Source organism: Mesoplodon bidens (assembly GCF_964165515.1).
Source record: "Mesoplodon bidens genome assembly, chromosome: 5".
In the NCBI taxonomy this organism is placed as follows: domain Eukaryota; kingdom Metazoa; phylum Chordata; class Mammalia; order Artiodactyla; family Ziphiidae; genus Mesoplodon; species Mesoplodon bidens.
Genome location: NC_138161.1, coordinates 12,481,484 through 12,501,175, shown reverse-complemented (window position 1 = coordinate 12,501,175; position 19,692 = coordinate 12,481,484). Strand labels below are relative to the sequence as shown.

The 19,692-nt window shown below is 43.1% G+C and overlaps 1 protein-coding gene across 1 annotated transcript in view; it reads left to right on the top strand.

Annotated features, from left to right (window-relative positions):
* Positions 1-19,692, top strand: part of LOC308617292 (interleukin-10 receptor subunit beta-like) — a 43,704-nt gene that overhangs the window by 5,106 nt on the left and 18,906 nt on the right. Inside the window, 3 exon segments of the mRNA XM_081234228.1 lie at positions 592-752; positions 2,385-2,553; positions 16,980-17,103. Coding sequence (XP_081090354.1) covers positions 592-752; positions 2,385-2,553; positions 16,980-17,103 — 454 coding nt within the window.

Here is a 19,692-nt window from a genome sequence, read left to right as displayed (position 1 = left end):
GCCATAGTTTGCCAGGTAATGATGTAGATAAACATGCATTAATATGTTTATGAAATAAATTAAGTGAAAACATATACCATGCAAAACAGTGTAAGAATGACTTAATTTTAGTTTAGATGTGTGTGTGTGTATGTGTGTGTGTACACTAGTTCAGTTTTTATATGTGTGGATATATGTGCACATGTACAGCATGGACAAAAGAGAATTAACCACATTCAGGGACAATCCTATCTGTATTTTCTGATATTTCTGCAAGGTTTATGTATTATTATTATTATTATTATTATTATTATTATTATATGAGAAGAAGTCATTTTCACTCTTGTGTTTAGAATACACCCTGAACATTGGGGAAATACTGACTTTCATCCCCAAATCTGTCTTCCATTTCTTGTGGTAATAGTAAACAAATCACTTCACTTTTATTGTTCTCAGTTTTTCACCAATAAAAAATATATATAACCCACACCTCAACGAGGGCCACGGGGAATTAAAAGACAGTTGTAAAGAGGTATGGTTGTATCATGACAATGGTATCATTACGGTTATGCTATTTATTTACTGACCTTGGGGTTTGTTTTGTTTTCTAAGCCCTGCCGTTGGACCCACCAGAGTTTGAGACTGTTGGTTTTACAGACCACATCACTGTGAATGTGAAATTTCAGTCTGTCGCTCTGAAGATACTAAATGAGGAAGAATTACAGTTTTACTTAGCATTAATTGAAGAACAATCAGGGGGGATGGTTAAGAAGGTAAGTGGTCCAAACAGTACTGAGTTGGCAATGAATACATTGCCAAAAATCTGTAATGATTTGAACAACTCAAACTGAAGGGTCTGGGCTTCAGTGTGGTCTGACTTCAGGAAAGAGGTCTCCGTAGTTTCTCTATAAAGGGAAGGAGAGAGATGCTGTGGTAGCTGGAGGGAAAAGTGAGGTCGAGGGAGGGACTTTTTAAGATGGAAGAAATGACAGTATGTTCGTGTGCAGAAGGAATGTTCCGGGGGGTGCAGGGCAGGGAGCAGTGTCTGGGGGAGGAGATGAGAGTGGACGGGATCTCATGAGCACGAGACGGGGGTGGCCTTGGCTCGGAGCAGGGACTACGCGTATGAGTCACAGTGGGAGGGAGCTTCCGGTGAAACAGGCAGCAAGCATTGCCCACTTAGGCTTGAGATCACACGATGACCACAGTGACTATGCCAGGGATGCAGCCCAGATGTTCTGACTCTCCACTGCTGGTTTGCAGTTTCTCTTCGAGCACAGCCCTCTCACCATGACACTCCTGGTTTCTGTCCCTTTTCTTCTTCATTGCTTGTTTTCCAGGCATGAGCTTTTAGTTTGCTACGGGGGCGGGGTGTTAAAAAATAATTCCTCCTCCTTTCAAATATAAACTTGCAGAAAAATATTATTATAGAAGGCTGTATTTGAGCTGGTGGAAATCCTCATTTATAAAACTACTGGTGGGCTTCCCTGGTGGCGCAGTGGTTGAGAGTCCGCCTGCCGATGCAGGGGACATGGGTTCGTGCCCCGGTCTGGGAAGACCCCACATTGCCACGGAGTGGCTGGGCCCGTGAGCCATGGCCACTGAGCCTGCGCATCCGGAGCCTGTGCTCCGCAACGGGAGAGGCCACAACAGTGAGAGGCCCGCACCGCAAAAAAAAAAAAAAAAAAAAAAAAAAACTACTGGGAAGGATGTACTTTGAAAACTATAAGACATTATACAAAAGTTATTCTTCAGGAAAGAACCTTCAGATCATCTCTTTAATTCCAAAATGGAACAGAAGTAGCTGGGGAAGAAGAGGCAAAGCGTTTTTAAGGAGAAGACAGGGAAACTAGACATCAGCCTCAGTTCTGCCACAGATAAGCTGTGTGGCCTTGAGGAGGTTACTTAACCGCTCTGAGCTGCAGTTTCCTCACCTGGAGAATGGGAATAATGCCTGCTTTGCAGACTCTTTTGATAATCAAATGAGTTAATATGTATAAAAGCAGTTTCTGAAGTATAGACACGTATCATTAATGAAATAGGATAATCTTATTTTTGCAAGATTATCTTACTGCAAACATGACATCATGGAGACCTTTATTCCTCATTGGGACTTTTTCCTCCTCATTTGTAAAAAGAAGTTGCTAGACTGGATTTCATGGTTTAAAAATGTATGTGTGCATGTGTGTGTGCGTGTGCATGTATGTGTGTGTATACACGTACATGTACTTTTGTGATAAATTGCTTGCCCCAAGTAACTTATAAAATACTTTTGCTTGCCAAGCCTATGATTTTTCTATACCTGTTTAAGATTTGAAGACAAATCTTCAAAGACTCTCTTAAGGCTTGCCTCTAAATGAAATTCTCACTTAAAGTCTTACTGATTTTTTTGTTTATTTTTATAGCATAAACCCAAAATAAATGGAAACATCACTGAAAATTTCAGTTATGTCATCGACAAGTTAATTCCAAAAACAAACTACTGTGTATCTGTTTATTTTGAGCCTAAAGATCCAAGAAAAATAAATAGATCTCCCTTAAAGTGTACCCTCTTTCAACCTGGATGGAAATCAGGTACGACAGTTTTTGAAAATTCATGTTTTGCTTTTACTCTGAGGGAAAACCTGTTTCAAGAAAAGAATCTGAAAGTCGTGGGGCACTAAAGGCATTTCTTCCAACAAAGGCACATAACAGAGATGTTTTCTGTCAATCAGTCTCTACCATGTGGTGGAGTCACTTTTACCTTGCCATACCATGGGGACAAACAGCTATCTTCCTTTTTAACATCAGAAATCCTCCTGAAGTGGAAATGCTTTTATTTCAGGGAGTCAGGATCAAGTTCAGTTCTGTGTGCCCTTAGCCCGGCCATTATTCAAGTCAAGTGCTGGAGGAGGCTGGGTTGCTGAAGCAACTGCCTGCAGAGGTATCAAAGGGTAGAATGATGGATGTGGTAAGGTTCATATATGTGGCCTGGCTCTCAGGAAGGTTGGCTGTAGCTCATAGATGAAAGAGAAACTTGCCAGTGTGGATGAGATAGTCACTGCTGAATGCTGAAAGCCCTTCTGTGGCCAAGGCATCAGAACAGTAAACAGCATGCTCCCCAAACCTTCCTTCGAATGGAGGAATTTGCAGGGAGAACAATCCTTCAGCCTTAGGAACATCCACTGCTGATTATTTTCTCAGGAAGTCACTAGGTCTCCAACTGTTTTGCCAAAAGTGAAAATCTGTGAAAATCTCCCCCGCAAAGAAGCCTTTCTGAATTTCCCAACCCCAGTGAGAGTTTCTTTAATGCTCTGATCTACCAGAGTAAAAATAAAATAAGATGAGATTTATAAGGAAGTGACTGTAAGTGCTATGGCTTATTTGTGTCTGAAGTGAGCTTCACTAACCAGTGCCTGGCACATCAAGGTGCCTGGTGTTTGCTGTAACTCCAGGCGGTGTGATTTTGTTCTCCAGTATTCCTCAGAATCAAGTGATGCACAGGCTAATTTTAAAGGAATGATACACAGGGCAATTTTATTTCATGACTTTAGCTTAAATAATATATATAATGTCAGTTAAATATGGGCAAACCTAAAACTGCATATAGATTCTTCATGCCTACAGAAATGTAAACCCCAAACAAATGAACATATCTGTGTTCTAACACCAATTCTCAACATCAACCAAGTGTCCAGAGATTCGATTCATTTCTGATACTACAGGGAGTTAGCGCATGCCCCACAGGTTAAGGGGCTCAGTCCCACAAGACTGCCTTCACTACAGATGCCAGCAAATCCTACAAGGCCTACAACTCGCCATACAAGTCCTAGGTCCCCAGGCTACCCACACCTCTGTCCAACCTGGCTACAAATTCAGAGGTTCCCAGATTTAATAATTCGCTAGAATGACTCATAGAACTCAGGAAAACACTATGCTTACTCTTACCATTTTATTATAGAACATACAAATGAGCAGCCAGATGAAGAGGTACATAGTCTGGAAGGTTGCAAGCGCAGGAGCTTCTGTTCTTGCAGAGTTGGGATACACCACCCTCCCTATACTTTGATATGTTCACCAACCAGAATTTCCCCAAGCCTCACTGTCCAGAGTTTTTATTGGGTTCATTACGTAGGCATGGTTAATTAAATCATCGGCCATTCATGATTAACTCAATCTCCAGCCCCTCTCCCCTCCCTAGAGGTCAGGGGTGGGACCAGAATTTCCAGAAGTTCAGCTCATTAACATAAACTCAGATATGGTCCCCAAAAGGAACTCCCATCACTGAGGAAATTCCAAGGGTTTTTGAAATTCTGTGCCGAGAACCAGGGACAAAGGCCAGATATTATTATTATTATTATTATTATTATTATTATTATTATTATTATTATTACTACTACTACTATACCATGATCTTATAAACAAACAGAACTGTGAAACCAATTGAATGAAGAAATTATTTCTCCTCTGCTCAACAGAATACTTCTGTACTACAAATCTGTGGGGGGCTTTTTCCCACACCAAACACTTCTTCCACATCAGCTCATCGTCATACAATTTAACTCAATTCTAACACCATCTGCTTGGAGAAAGCATCAGATCCCACAAGTTAAGGGCTCAGTCCCACAAGACTGCCCCTCCCCCACTTGAACGCCAGTCGCAGGTTCACGTTGTCACGTGGACTCTGACCAAAAAGCTATAAATCGGAGATTCCCACAATCTTCTCCTTGGCTTTGATAATTTGCTAGAATGGCTCACAGAACTCAGGGAAACAGTTTACTTACTAGATTCCTGTTTATTATAAAAGGTTGCAACTCGGGAATAGCCAGGAGGAAGAGATGCATAGGGCAAGGTTTGGAAGTTCTCCAAACCCCATCCTTTAGGGTTTTTAAGGAGGCTTATGTAGACAAGACAGATTAAATCCTTGGCCATTGGCAATTACTTCAACCTCCCACTTCTCCCCTCCCCAGAGGTCAAGGGGTGGGGCTGAAAGTTCCAACTCTCTAAATCACAGGGTTGGTTCCCCTGGCAACCAGCGCCCATCCTCTGGGGCTTTCCAAAAATCACCTCCTTAATGTAAACCAAGTGAGGTTGAGAGGGGCTTGTTATGAATAACGAAAAATGCTCCTTTCACTTTCTTTGCTCTAATCACTTAGGAAATTCTAAGGGTTTCAGAACTGGGGACAAAGACCACATATGTACTTCTTCTTATAAATCACAATATCACAGCAATAAAAAACCCAGTAATATGACATGACAGACAGTGGTTTGCTGAAACTCAGTCTGCACTTAAGTGAGTCCAAGCCTGACTAAAGGCACCGCTTCTTTGGAAGTTGATATCCTTGTTCTGTGATGGTTCAGTATCTCCCCTGACTTTTCTCTGTTTCACCCACTAAGAAATGGTCGTGCAGCAGCATACTGTCCCACCACTTCATGTTTCCTTGGTGTGAACACATCATCTTGCCTATTGTCGACCTCCATTATTTTTATCATTACGTGAGACAGTTAAAGTACAGGTATGCCTCACTATCCGAATATTTCATGTCGCAATTCTTGTCTGAAACTTCAGGAACCAAGTAGGTTCATATAACGTGGCCCCTCTCACTATCCAAACTGGCCGTGTGAGCCACCCTCAACTAGCCAAACTCAGGGACCAGGTGGGGAATTCCTGAAGGATGACCTGGGACCAGAGTTAACTTACTGGGACTCAGTGGTGAACACTGGTATCTTAAGGCAGTATTGATATGGGGGCATTTAGTCCAGAGAGCTGGAGAAATGTCTCCCCTTTGTCAAACATTAAACCAATTGGTTGGCTCTTTTCAGTAAGGTCCTGAGGGAAAGCTGTGCTTGTCCGTTTGACAAAAAAAAAATTTTTTTTGGCCGTGCCACATGCATGCACAGCTTGCGGGATCTCTGTTCCCCGACCAGAGATAGAACCCGTGCCCCCTGCAGTAGAAGCGCAGAGTTCCAACCACTGGACCACCAGGAATTCCCCATTTGGCAAATATCTATCAGGGGTCTACTATGTGCCAGATTCTTTTCTAGATACTGGGGATACAGCAGTGAACAAAACAGATAAAAATTCCTGAGCTTATAGAGCTTATATTGGGAGACAGAGAAACAAGATTAAAAAATAAAATATATAGTGTGTTAAGTGATGGTAAGTACTATGGAGAAAAATTAAGCAGAAAGGGTGCAGGGAGGGGGGCCATTTCAGGTAGAGGGTGGTAGGTCTCTTTTAAATAGGGTGGTGTCTTGTTTACATTCCCTAGAAGCAGAGCCAAAACCAAAATTCTAGTTCAAGTGACTCATGGGGGCAGGAGGAGGGGTGGACACATGGGTCAGAATTCCATGACATTGCTTCTCCAAAGAAATCACTTTGGTTCACAGAATCCTCTTCAGGAATGTGAGCTGTATACGTGTAAGAATTTTGTATTATAAAGGTGTGCCTTTATGGCTACATCTGATTCTAGAACTGCCATTGATATGACATGCCTTCATTCAGTCTTGTTCTTTTAATTGGAATATAGTTGATTTACAATGTTGTGTTAGTTTCACGTGTCCAGCAAGGTGAATCAGTTGTACATATCCACATATCCACCCTTTTTTAGATTCTTTTCCAATATAGGTCATTACAGAGTATTGAGTAGAGTTCACTGTGCTATACAGCAGGTCCTTATTAGTTACCTATTTTATATACAGTAGTGTGTATATGTCAATCCCAATCTCCCAGTTTATTCCCCCCCCCGCTTCCCTCCAGTAACCATGAGTTTCTTTCTTACATCTGTGACTCTGTTTCTGTTTTGTAGATAAGTTCATTTGTACCATTTTTTTAGATTCTACATATAAGCATATGGTATTTGTCTTTCTCTCCCTGACTTACTTCACTCAGTATGACAATCTCTAGATCCATCCGTGTTGCTGCAAATGGCATTATTTTGTTCTTTTTTTTTTTTTGGTTGAGTAATATCCCATTGTATATATGTACCACATCTTCTTTATCCATTCGTCTGTTGATGGACATTTAGGTTATTTCCATGTCCTGGGTATTGTAAATTGTGCTGCAGTGGACATTGGGTGCATGTGTCTTTTCTAGTCATGGTTTTCTCTGGATATATGCCCAGGAGTGGGATTGCTGGATCATATGGTAGCTCTGTTTTTAGTTTTGTAAGGAACCACCATAGTGTTCTCCATAATGGTCTTACCAATTTACATTCCCATCAACAGTAAATGAGGGTCCCCTTTTCTCCACACCCTCTCCAGCATGTATTGTTTGTAGATTTTTTGAAGATGACCCATTCATTCTTGATGGGAATGAAAGGGGTTTGTGAATCTTCTGCCATCTGAGGGAGCAGACCTTCACTGAGTTTCTTTCTGTTCATTCTTTAACCTTTTGCAAGACTTTAAAAATATATGAGCCATCTTTACTTTTTCCTCTCCTGTATTTGTTTTGCCTGAGGCTGTGGCTATAGGATTAATATTAAGAAAAGTCTTTCTGGAAATTTAAGAGAGCCTTAGTTATGTAACTATTGATTTCTTCTCAGTCCAGTTGGACTTATGGAAGAAAGCTCTTTTCATTCAGAAAATTGAAATTTTCCAAAGGTAATTTTGACAAGAAACTAAAGGAGAACTCATAACAGGACAAAGCAAGTTCTTGGCTCCTGGCGTGGCCAAAGTCCAGCTTCAGAGTGATGCAGTTGTTTTCTTCAGACAAACTCCCCCTTTCCACTCCTCCCTGCCTGTCATGCATGCTAACTGTGCCTGTTGAGCATTGGAGACCTGACTAGTGTGACTCAGAAAGCTTTTTTTTTTTTATTTTGGTAATTTACACTTGAATGGTCACATGTGGCTAGTGGCTACCATATTGGACAGTGCAGTTATAGAGCATAATTATCAACTGGAAGAAATTTTACTTTTAAAAATGAATTTTTATCAATTTTTTAAAATGTATACTTGGATTACTTTCCATTCTTTGGTATTTAACAATAGTTTTTCCAACTTTTGCCCCCTTGATAAACCCCTCCACCGCCAGATCAATGTACATTTATTCCCAAACGCAATTGTTCATTGGATTTATTTTGAAATAAAGCCATTTAATTTTTCATCAACAGAGTCATCAGAATCTGCCACAATAGGAGGAATAATTACTCTGTTTTTAATAGCTGCTGTCATCATAAGCATTGTAATGATGCTGAAACGGATCGGTTACATATGCTTAAGAAATGATTTCCCCAAAGTTTTGGTAGGTATTTTTTTGTTAATTCCTGTCTTTATTTTTCATTTTAACTTAAGAATTTTTATTACATGCTTAAATATTTACACAGAAGAAAACCCCATTGTCTCAAAACATCAAGGTGTTTTATCACTCTGGATTCTTTTCCATCCCTATAAACCTCTATTTTGAATTTTCTGCTTTCTTTTTATACTTTGTCCACATATGATTTCCAATCATCAACATAGTTTTCCATTGTTATTAATGTCTCCTTTTTCCCTTAATCATTTCTCAACTGTAGGGCATTTGGATTGATTTCTTTTCCTTTCATGTCTGTCTTTGGCCATTATGAACAATGCAATGAACATTTTTATACAGGTTGTCTTTTTAGTTTGGATTACTTCCATGGAATAGATACACAAAGTGAATTTATCTTATATAAAAATATAAAGAATTAATTTATAATGCTAGTGTCAACATAGAGATGGACACCTTTCTCCAAAGCTCTGCTGGCATTAATTAATCATTTTTTCTACTTTTGTTCATTTATCGCAGGATAACTGTCCCCCAGAGTTGCTCTTATTTGTGTTCATTGTTAGTGAAACCAGCCATTTTGTCTTCATATTTTCTCTCTGCTTCCTGAGACATATTCTTCCTGCTCAGAGCCTTTAGCACTCAGCCAGGTCTGGGTATTGATCTTACATATTTCTAAAGCCTCCTCATGTGCTTTGACTCAAGTACTTTGCCCATCATTTTTCATTTTCCCTACTGTGTCACTTTCCTTCTACATTAGAAAATTATCAGAAATATCTTATTTTTCTGTGTTTGAACTCATTCACCTTCTTCTTCTTCTAATTTTTTTAACAGCCACAAATAAATATCCCTCCACAGGTGATAAAAGTGTAGTGTTTTTTTTATTTTTTGGGTTTTTTTTTTTTTTTTGCGGTATGCGGGCCTCTCACTGTTGCAGCCTCTCCCGCTGCGGAGCGCAGGCTCAGGACGCGCAGGCTCAGTGGCCATGGCTCACAGGCCCAGCGGCTCCGCGGCATGTGGGATCTTCCCGGACCGGGGCACGAACCCGCGTCCCCTGCATCGGCAGGCGGACTCTCAACCACTGTGCCACCAGGGAAGCCCCTCTTTTTATTTTTTAATTCTTTTGTTTCTTTAAAATTTTTTTAATTGAAGTATAGTTTATTTACAATGTTGTGTTAGTTTCAAGTGTACAGAAAGTGATTCAAGTGTACAGGAAGAATATATATATATTCTTTTTCAGATTCTTTTCCATTATAGGTTATTACAAGATATTGAATATAGTTCCCTGTGCTATACAGTAGGTCCTTGTTGTTTACCTACTTTATACATAGTAGTATGTTTATATTAATCCCAAATTCCTAATTTATCTCTTCCCACCCCTGTCCCTTTTCCCTTTTGGTAAACATAAGTTTGTTTTCTATGTCTATGAATCTATTTCTGTTTTGTAAATAAGTTCATTTGTATCATGTTTTTTAGATTCCACAAATAAGTGATAGCATATGATATTTGTCTTTCTCTCTGACTTTCTTCACTTAATATGATAAACTCTAGGTCCATTCAAGTTTTTGCAAATAGCATTATTTCATTCTTTGTTATGGATGATGTGTGCTTCTTTTTCTTGTTCTTATTCAGGTTGGGTTGGGGGAGGGATTGTTTGGGGGGAGGGGTGCTTTTGGAGTTTTTAATTACAATTAGTATTTGAACCTAGATGGCATTTGGTTGTAGCTTATGAGAAGTAAATTGCTCTGTGTTGGATTTCATCCACACTATGATCCCTGTATTGCAAGAATGGTTGGTTTTTATCTATCAGTGTAACTTTTATCTTTGTATCTTTAACAATGTATACTTTGAATCTTTTATGTTAGTGTTCAGTTTCAAGTTTACTCTCAGCCTTTACTCCAACTCTTCTGTTGGCCATGTACTGCTTTGGCCTTGAGGTCTTAGGTAAATCCCACTCCAATTCATATTTCTCATGCAGCCTTGAGATATAAAGGCCTCTAGCACCACACCTATCACCTCCTAGGTAGTCTTCTGCCTGAATTACCTAAACTCATTACTAACCCTCCTCCCAGTCTCCCTGGGGCTCTCCCCATCCTTAAAATGCACCCAAATTATATGCCAATTATATTTATACCTGTTATTGTGTTAACCCCAAGTAATGACAGGAGGTATTGTTATCTTGTGTCTGCCTGGTATTTCTCCATTAAAAATTGTTACTCTGTGTTTAAGTAAAAACTCTAGGAATAGTAAAACAGAACACCCTAGGTCTAGTATGTTTGTGTATGTATGTTTAATCAAGAACAGATGTTAAAAATTTTAAACATTGTCTTTTCTCTCTCTCCCATCCCCCTCCCCTCCCCCTCCTTCTCCTCTTTTGCATTTAACAAATATGTGTTGTGTATTTACTGTGTGTCCACATGTTATAGGTGCTGGGGATCTAGATGTGAATAAAGCAAAGAAAAAAATGTGCCCTTATGGAGCTTAAAGTCTGAAACATGGGGGAAGAGACAATGATAATTTATAGATGATATGACTGGCTAAGTAAGAAATTCAGAATCTAGAGACGAAGTATGAGGACTAATAGGTTTAGCAATGTGTTACACACAAAATAATCAATATAAAAATGCTTGCATTTTTATACACTAGCAACAATCACTTAAAAAACAAATATATTTTTATATAAGTTGCTTTTCAACATCCAAGAAATTAAGTACACAAATCATAGCAAAAAGCTCTGTGAATTTTCACAAACTCAATGTACCCACATAACTCACACCCAGATCAAGAAAGAAAACATGACCAGCCTCCCCAGAAGTCTCTCCTACCTATTAGTCACTGCCCATATTCAGGATAACCACTTTCCTGATTACTAACAGCATAGATTAGTTTTACCTGGTTCTGAACTTGGAATCATACAGTTAAATGGAATAATGCGATTTAAATGAAAACACACTGTTTTTATAATATCATTACAATGGTAATAAAAATACTTTAAAAACAAGGAAGATATCTAACAGAAGATGTCAGAAGCCCATTGTGGAGAAAATTATCTAACCTTATTGAAAAACATTAACAAAGATCTAGTCAAATGGAGATCCCAGAGACAGACCCACATATGTGGAAACATGACTAATGACAAGTAGGAATTGCAATGGGGAAAGGATTGACAGGTCAATAAATGTTATCTATATGGGGGGAAATGAAATTGGATCCCTACCTCACACCATACACAAACATCAATTTCAGGCTTATTAAAGACTGTAATGTGAAAGGCAAAACTGTTAAAAGTTTTAGAAGGCAATAAAGGAGATTCTTACTTTGGGGCAAGGAAGATTCAGCAGAAACCATGAAGAAAGAAAAGTGATACATCTTCTTACATTAAAATTGAGAACTTCTTTCCATGAAATGTTATCATAAAGAGAGTAAAATGTTAAACCAGAGACTGGGGAAAATTACATGTAGCATAAATAATCAACAAATAATTGGCATCTAGATTATAGATTATATATAGAGCCCCCATAAATCAATAAGAAAAATGATGAACAACCCAATGGAACAATTCATCCCAAGGCTAGGTCTGGATAGAGTCAGGGAAGAGTAGGCTTGTCAAATTGGGCAGCCTGAGCAAGAGAATAGAGAGGAGGAGGATGTCATTGATGATTCCAGGTCTGTGAAAGGAATCTCGTGACCACCCTCCTCAGCATGACCCCATTGTAGCCAGTCTCCTTAGCCCACCTCACCTTCTGTGTCCTGGAGGTGCTGGATCAGAGCAAGCTGCAGTCTCCCTGCTCTTCTCATCTCTGACCCTTTAGGGGTCACCTGCCTCTTTAAGGTCCTCCAGTCCAGAGGGCTTTGACCCCAGTGGAATCGGCTCCCTAGAATCTCTCCTTACTCACAGTTCCTTGATACGCTTAAGAATGTCAGCAATCCAGGGCTGAAATCTATCCAGACTAAATGGATAGATTCCCCCTGACAAGCAAGAAGCAGCATGGAAACAGCAGTAGGAAGGAGTGGACCAGTCTCTGCTGCAGGCAACCTCCTAATTTGAAACCCAGCCTCCACCACTTAGTATTCCTGAAACTTGTGAAACCTGGGCAAGTTTCTTAACCTCTCTGCCTCATTTTCTCATCTGTAAAGTGGGGATAAGAATAGTAAGCCTACTTCACAGAGCGGTTGTGAGGGTAAAATGAATTATAACGTGTAGATTCCTAAAAGCAGTGCCCTGCACATAGTAAGCGCTATGTAACCATTAGCCATTATTTTTGTTGTTGTTGTTGTCATCATCCTCATCACCACCTTCCCCATCACTGTGTAGCTAAACCTCATTAAGTTTTATGATGTCAAAAAGTAAAGAACAAACACTCAGAATTGATACCCTCTGTTTTTTTTTTTTTTTTTTTAAAGAATTTTTATACATTGTCAGTCTGGGTATTTCCCGGGCTGCCTCCGTTGGAAAAAGTGGCTACTGTGGAGGTCATTCACATCAACAGAAAGAAGAAAGTGTGGAATTATAATTATGATGATGAAAGTGACAGCGATAATGAAGCAGCCCCCCGAATAAACGCAGGTGGTTACACCACGCACGGACTAACGGGCAGGCTGTGTCCCGCCTCTGTGTCCTCGGCCACCTTGGAAGACTGCAGTGACCCGGCTGCTGAGGAGCGTGACCTGCCCGAGCCCGAGGCTGATGCTGAGGCCCTGAGGGCACCAGGGCCCAGCCCCTGGCAGTCAGAATGCACAAGCAGGGGCTACCAGGGGAGAGGGAACCTGCTGCAGGACACCTTTTCCGAGGAGGACAGCAGCCCCGCGGAGGAGTCAGGGGAGAGAATTGTCTTCAATGTGGATTTGAACTCTGTGTGCGTGAGGGCCCCTGAGGACAACGACGACTCAGAAGTCACTCCAGTGTTACCATCTGGTCCAGAAGAGACAGTTGTGCTAGAGGACCCTGACGAGACAGAATTGAACCTTCTTCTGGTGGCCAGTGGAGAAAGGACACAACTGCCCTTCCCCGGCCCCTCTGCGGAGTACCCGTGGCCTGAAGATGCTCCTTTTGGTAAAAGTGACACTTCCAAGTCGGATATTGACATGGGGGATGGTTATGTAATGAGATGAATGAATCAAGAAATATTTAATTAACTTAGACGCCTGCTACCTCCGGTGCTGTCCCTCCCAGCACCCGCACTTGCTCCTTTGGGGTCTCCAAGTGTTCTCCGAGGGAAGGATTAGGAGACTGGTGACATCATCTGTGCAAATTCCCAGTCTGGGGGAAGGGGAGGTGGGAAACAGAGTATTCTGTTATCATTCATTGTGTTGTTTACCAGTTCAAAGTGATTTGCTTTGAAGGGAAAAGGCCCTGCCCATTCCCTTTATTCTCATGGGTGTCTAATGTTTCTGCATCATGTTTCCCAGCGTAAAGAGCAGGGTTTATAGCAGGAGCAGTCAGCATTGTTTTCCACAGGCTCCAGGGAAGAGCTGGAAAGCAGCAAAAAAAGAGGAGGGAGACTGGGCTGCAGGAGAGAAAGGAGGGGCACACACCAGGAAACAGAAGCACACGCTTCAGGTTGGGTTAGAAGTAGGGAAGGTCCATATGACCCAGCAATCCCACTACTGGGCATATACCCTGAGGAAACCATAATTCAAAAAGAGTCATGTACCACAATGTTCATTGCAGCTCTATTTACAATAGCCCAGAAATGGAAACAACCTAAGTGTCCATCATCGGATGAATGGATAAAGAAGATGTGGCACATATATACGATGGAATATTACTCAGCCTTAAAAAGAAACGAAATTGAGCTATTTGTAATGAGGTGGATGGACCTAGAGTCTGTCATACAGAGTGAAGTAAGAAAGAGAAAGGCAAATTCCGTATGCTAACACATATATATGGAATTTAAGAAAAAAAAAACTCATGAAGAACCTAGGGGTAAGACAGGAATAAAGACACAGACCTATTTGAGAATGGACTTGAGGATATGGGGAAGGGGGAGGGTAAACTGTGACAAAGCGAGAGAGAGGCATGGACATAGTTAGTGGGAAGCAGCCGCATAGCACAGGGGGATCAGCTCGGTGCTTTGTGACCGCCTGGAGGGGTGGGATAGGGAGCGTGGGAGGGAGGGTGATGCAAGAGGGAAGTGATATGGGAACGTATGTATATGTATAACTGATTCACTTTGTTATAAAGCAGAAACTAACACACCATTGTAAAGCAATTATACTCCAATAAAGATGTAAAAAATAATAATAAAAAAATAAAGTTGCCTATTAGATGTCAAAAAAAAGAAGTAGGGAAGGTCCAGCCAAGTCTTGGGCACCTCCCAGATGATATTCTGTTGCTTACACTCTTGAAAATTCAACTCTCAGCCCCTTGCACAACCCTCCTCAATCTGAGTGAGGAAGACAGACACACCAAGTGTGGGGCGGGTGACTAATACAGAAACGTTTGCATAAGGGAGAGGGATAGAATCTCTGTGTCATATTTTAAGATTTAATTTTGTACAATGGTTGGAGGTTGATAAAAAAAAGAAAACACGCTTTTTAATATAAACTTGGGAATGTCTTCAGAGTTGTTTCTTATTAGACAGGAGATATATGCAGAGGATGTGTGGTTCTGCTGGCATCTCTAGGTTGCACAAAACTCTCTCCAACTCTGTGCAGTGGCCTGTGGGTGCCAAAGGCACATTCTCCCTCCCTGCGTTCAAGTTCACGTGAGGTGTTTTAGCGACAGACGTCAGGCAGTGTCTTACACCCCCTGGTACTTACCCTGCTCTGGGTTTTCCAACCTCACCACTACAAAGCTGAAAAAGAGGAAATCAGGGCTTTCTCGGCAGTGTTGTGAGAGAAACGATTATTGCCAAAGAAATGACTTGGCTTTGTGTTTTTGCTTATCCCTGGGGGGAGGGGGGAGTTACGGTAAAGAAGGCCCTCTCAACTGGATTTGCTAATGGAGTGCTTTAAAATCAGTTTATTTGAGGGGAGAGGGGATTACAGAGGCCGTGCCCGTTCTCTGGAGAAAACTTGGGGAATACTGCATGGTGTAAACCACCACCATCCAGATATCACCTGGATGGAGGGTTGGCGTTGGAGTGTATTTATTTAACTTGCGGCTCCTTTCAAAGCACGCATTTGATGTAATGGGGACACGGCACGTACAGTTTTGCAATCTGTTTTACAATCTGTTTTCCACTCGCCCGGAGGAGGAAAACGCCCTTCCACCTCTGCCCCTGCCCCTGCAGATCGGGTGAGAGCGGCCTCTCGAGACAGGCGCGCGGGGGCGGGGTCCGAGGCAGGGGCGGGGCTTCGTGTCGCCCCGCCCCGCCGGCTCCCGGAAGCAGCCTCGGGGCGGGGAGGCCGGAGCTCCCCTACGCTGGCGCGGAAGCGGGCGTAGGGCCGCGTACCCCGCTGCCCGGCGGCTGCCCGCGGCCTCCCGAGCGCCCTCCCGGGCTCCATGCGCGACCATGGCGCAGAGCCTCCGGAGCTGGCTGGGCGGCTGCCTCCTGGTGTCAGGTGAGGGGTCTGCTGGGAGGGGACGCCGGGCATTCTCCGGAGTGTCGGCTCAATCACGCGCCCAGCGCGCTTCCCAAGCCGGGCTGCCTGCGCGGAGACCCGGCCCCGCCGTGGCGCTGCGTCCCGACCCGAGGTGCGCTCGGGAACCAGGGGGCCCGGCTACGACGTCGGGCAGCGATGGCCCCAAAGACGACCCCTGAGCGGACCCCAGAGGCGCACTCAAAGTGACTAAGTGCCTGGGCGGGCTGTCAGGGCCTCCCACTAAGTCCCCAGCACCTCAAGATCTGAATTCTGCCCCTCAACTCTGCAGCTCTATGGTTTCTGAGTTCTAAATCCAGTGAAACCCTTCCTGTCCTGCTCTAAATTGCCAGCCCAGGTTCAAACAGCACTATGTATCCTTTCTTCCTTTCTGATGAGCTCATCCCTGGCCTTCCAGGGTACCTTGCTCTCCGGTTTCCCTCCTACCTACCAGCCTGTTTCTATCTGGGCTCCTCCCCCGCTCTACCAGATCTCCATACAGCCAAGTTCATGCCCGAGCCCTCTCCTCTCCTTCCCCTACACTATCCCTTTTGGGGGGTATCAGCAGAACTCTAGCATTAAATACCAGCTATGGGCTCATGACTCACAAATTTATATCTGTTGGCATTAGTTGGGTGATGGGCCGGTGGCGGTTTAATATACTCTTCTCTGTACTTTTGTGTATGTTTGGCATTTTCTATTAAAAAGTTTAACAACGATTTCTGTCTCTAGCCCAAATCTATATTCTGTGCCCCAGGCTCATTCATCCAGCTGTCTCTGATATACCGACTTACGAAGCCTTCAGCATCTCAAACCTAATGCAAATTCCAAACTGGGACTCTTGATTTCCCTGTCCCCAGCCCCAGTCAGGCCATCAGGTGCTTAAGCCAGGAATGGATATTAACATCTACTTCTTCACACCAAATGTATCAGGAAGCCTAGGTCTTATACCTCTGGAAATATATCTAAAATCCATCTCCCCATCCCTTCACACCTTTCTACCACCACCCAAATCCAGGTCACCTTCAGCCATCCCCACTTCACTCTTAACTATCCTCCTCCCCTTAGCAATTTCTTCTCTTCGGATACAATCCAGACTCCTCAGCACAGCTAAAGCATGTCTCTCCTTCACCCACATGCCCATTTGAAGACTTGGAGCCATAGGGAAGACCTGAGTATTGGATATGGTTATTTTGTTGGACAGCCTTTTAGAGGAAGAGAGTTGCCAACATTTTCCCCTTTATTTTTACAGCACTAGGAACGGTGCCACCTCCTGAAAACGTCAGAATGAATTCAGTTAATTTCAGGAACATTCTACAGTGGGAATCGCCTGCTTTTCCCAAGGGGAATCTGACTTTCACAGCTCAGTACCAGAGGTAAGCCTGGGGTGCTCTCGGCAGAGGATGGTGGCTTTGGCTGGGCTGGTCACCCAGCTTGGGCCAGACCAAGGAGACAGTCTGGCTGCTGTTACCCCAGTGACCTTGACAGTCCAGGGGGAGCCTCTCCTGGCCTTCTTCTTTCTGTCCCAGAAATTCTTGTGAAAGCTCTGTTCTCTGAAAACAGACAAGTAAAATCCTTTTTCCTTTTTCTTGTGATGGTTCATGGTGTGACAGACATTTTATCACGTAGGTGGTGAGTGTCACCGGCCACTGTGGCAGCCTACCGCAATGCGAACATATCGGGCTTGTCACTATTCATGTTTTTTAAGAGACAAATGCCAGTGGTGACCATCTTCCAGTTCTTAGAGTAGTATTGCTAGAAGTCAACAGTGGAAGCTATCCAAGAAAACGGAGGTATTCAAAGCAGGCAGGAAGCCCCTTGCTTGCTTACCACCGACCCCCTCAGGTAGGTTACAAACTGCACACCCCAGTGCTGCGGGGTGCAGATCATTTGCATAGTGGGCACTCAGTTACTCTGAAATTGATTGTAAGACAGCTGCTGGCTGTTGGCTGTGTCCTCTGAAGACAGCAGACGCTTATGAAGGAAGGGTATCACCAACCACGATTGCCTCAGTGGTGCTCTGACCTCCCAGGACCTGCCCGGCCTGTTGTTTTTTCCCCGTGCCAGCCCTCCCTTGGCAGCCTGCCACTGTACAGCACAGGCTGGAGTGCAGATGACGCACCTTTGTGTCAAGTGCAGACAGCAACAGGAAGCCAAAGGCCTGTGAGCCGCACACCTGCTTCTCGTGTGACTCAGAAACTTTGTCAAAGGCAGACAACTCCTTCAGTGAGGAGGGAGGAATTGGGGGTCTCAGATGCCATGGATCCCACACTCCTCCCACCCGGCCTTTATTTTACAAACATATCCAAGGCCTGCTAAGTCAGAGAAGAAGGAGAAAGATGAATAAGATAATCCTCGTTTACATTTTTTTAAAACTTCTTAGTTCGGGGCTTCCCTGGTGGCGCAGTGGTTGGGAGTCCGCCTACCGATGCAGGGGACGCGGGTTCGTGCCCCGGTCCGGGAGGATCCCACATGCCACGGAGTGGCTGCGCCCGTGAGCCATGGCCGCTGAGCCTGCGCGTCCGGAGCCTGTGCTCCGCAGCGGGAGGGTCCACAGCGGTGAGAGGCCCGCGTACCGCAAAAAAAAAAAAAAAAAAAAAAAAAAAAAACTCTTTAGTTCGAAATGATTCCCAGGAAACAAAACATTTCAAAATTTCAAGTATAATACAAAGAACTTCCAAAGAGCCTATATTCACCAATTTTTAAGGTTCGCCACATTTTCTTACTTTTGCCCCTTAACATTTCATTGTGTACTTCATAAGAGCAAGGATAACCTTTGACATCACTGTGGTACAGTTATCAAGATTTGGTAGCTTCACCAATGATACAGTCCTTTAAGTCCATATTCCAGTTTTGTCAGTTTCCCCAAGGACTTAATTAATAAGCATCATTCTGAGATTTATTTTTCTCCTGCGATGTAGTTTCTAGCACTGACTGGTTTTATAATTTCGTCTCTGTGTCTTCTCCACTCTGTCTTGACAGCTCTAGGGATTTCACTGTGGAAAATGAACTTCCCTCTCTGTCTGTCCCTCTCCCCTGTGGTTTATTTCTTGTTGTTCTGTTCTTTGCTTCTTTGCCATTGCAGTAGAGGTGTTTGGTTTTAGGTGTTTGTCTTTGAGATGCGAGCCCCCAATAACCAAGAACGGATACCTGGGTTCCAGGTCTCCTCAGCATAGACGTGCAGACCAAGCGTGGCCTGTGCTGGGGAAAACAAAACACGCGCTGGGTGTGGAAGAAACTTGATCTGAAAAATCTGATTACCCTTCTGTGGCTCTGGAAAAGGTTTGATTCGAATTTAACCTGAGCAGTTGCATAGCACAAACTCTTGTTGTATGTGTACATTGGGTAGGGCTGGCCGGTGGTGGAGGGAACTTCAGAGGATGGCTTGGTGATTTTAATATGGAAACATCTAAAACAATTAGATGTAAATATGGGGAATAGATCCTATTAGATACTTAATGGGAAGAAAACTATCTGTAGATGCAATAAAAATGACCTAGTGAAAGGGAAGTTATTGCAGAACAACTCTTGCAATACTCTGTGTTCCACCCAATTCATGCATTAGTTTAAATGCATGGAAAGAAATGGCCACATGTGAGAAAACCCCCTTCATGAAATGACCCTTGGATTTCCCCAATGATGGGATGTTAGGCAGCCACAAAGAGTTGATTGATTAGAGAAATGTTTGTGGTGTATTAAGGAAAAAAGCAGACAGTGAAATAGAATAAGCCCAATTATCTCTGCCTCCTAAGAATGCAGTGGACTGTGGAGTGGTGCCTGAGGCAATGGGCTCTGAAGTCAAGCAGACCCAAGTCCCATGGGGGAGTTTCTTAGGCTCTCTACGCCTGTGCCTCATCTATAAAATAGGAGTGACGTCAGTTCCGCCCTCCTGGGGTTGTGAAAATTCAGTGAGATAATACTGCGAAATCAGTGCCCTACCTGACACCTACCTGCTTGACAAGTGT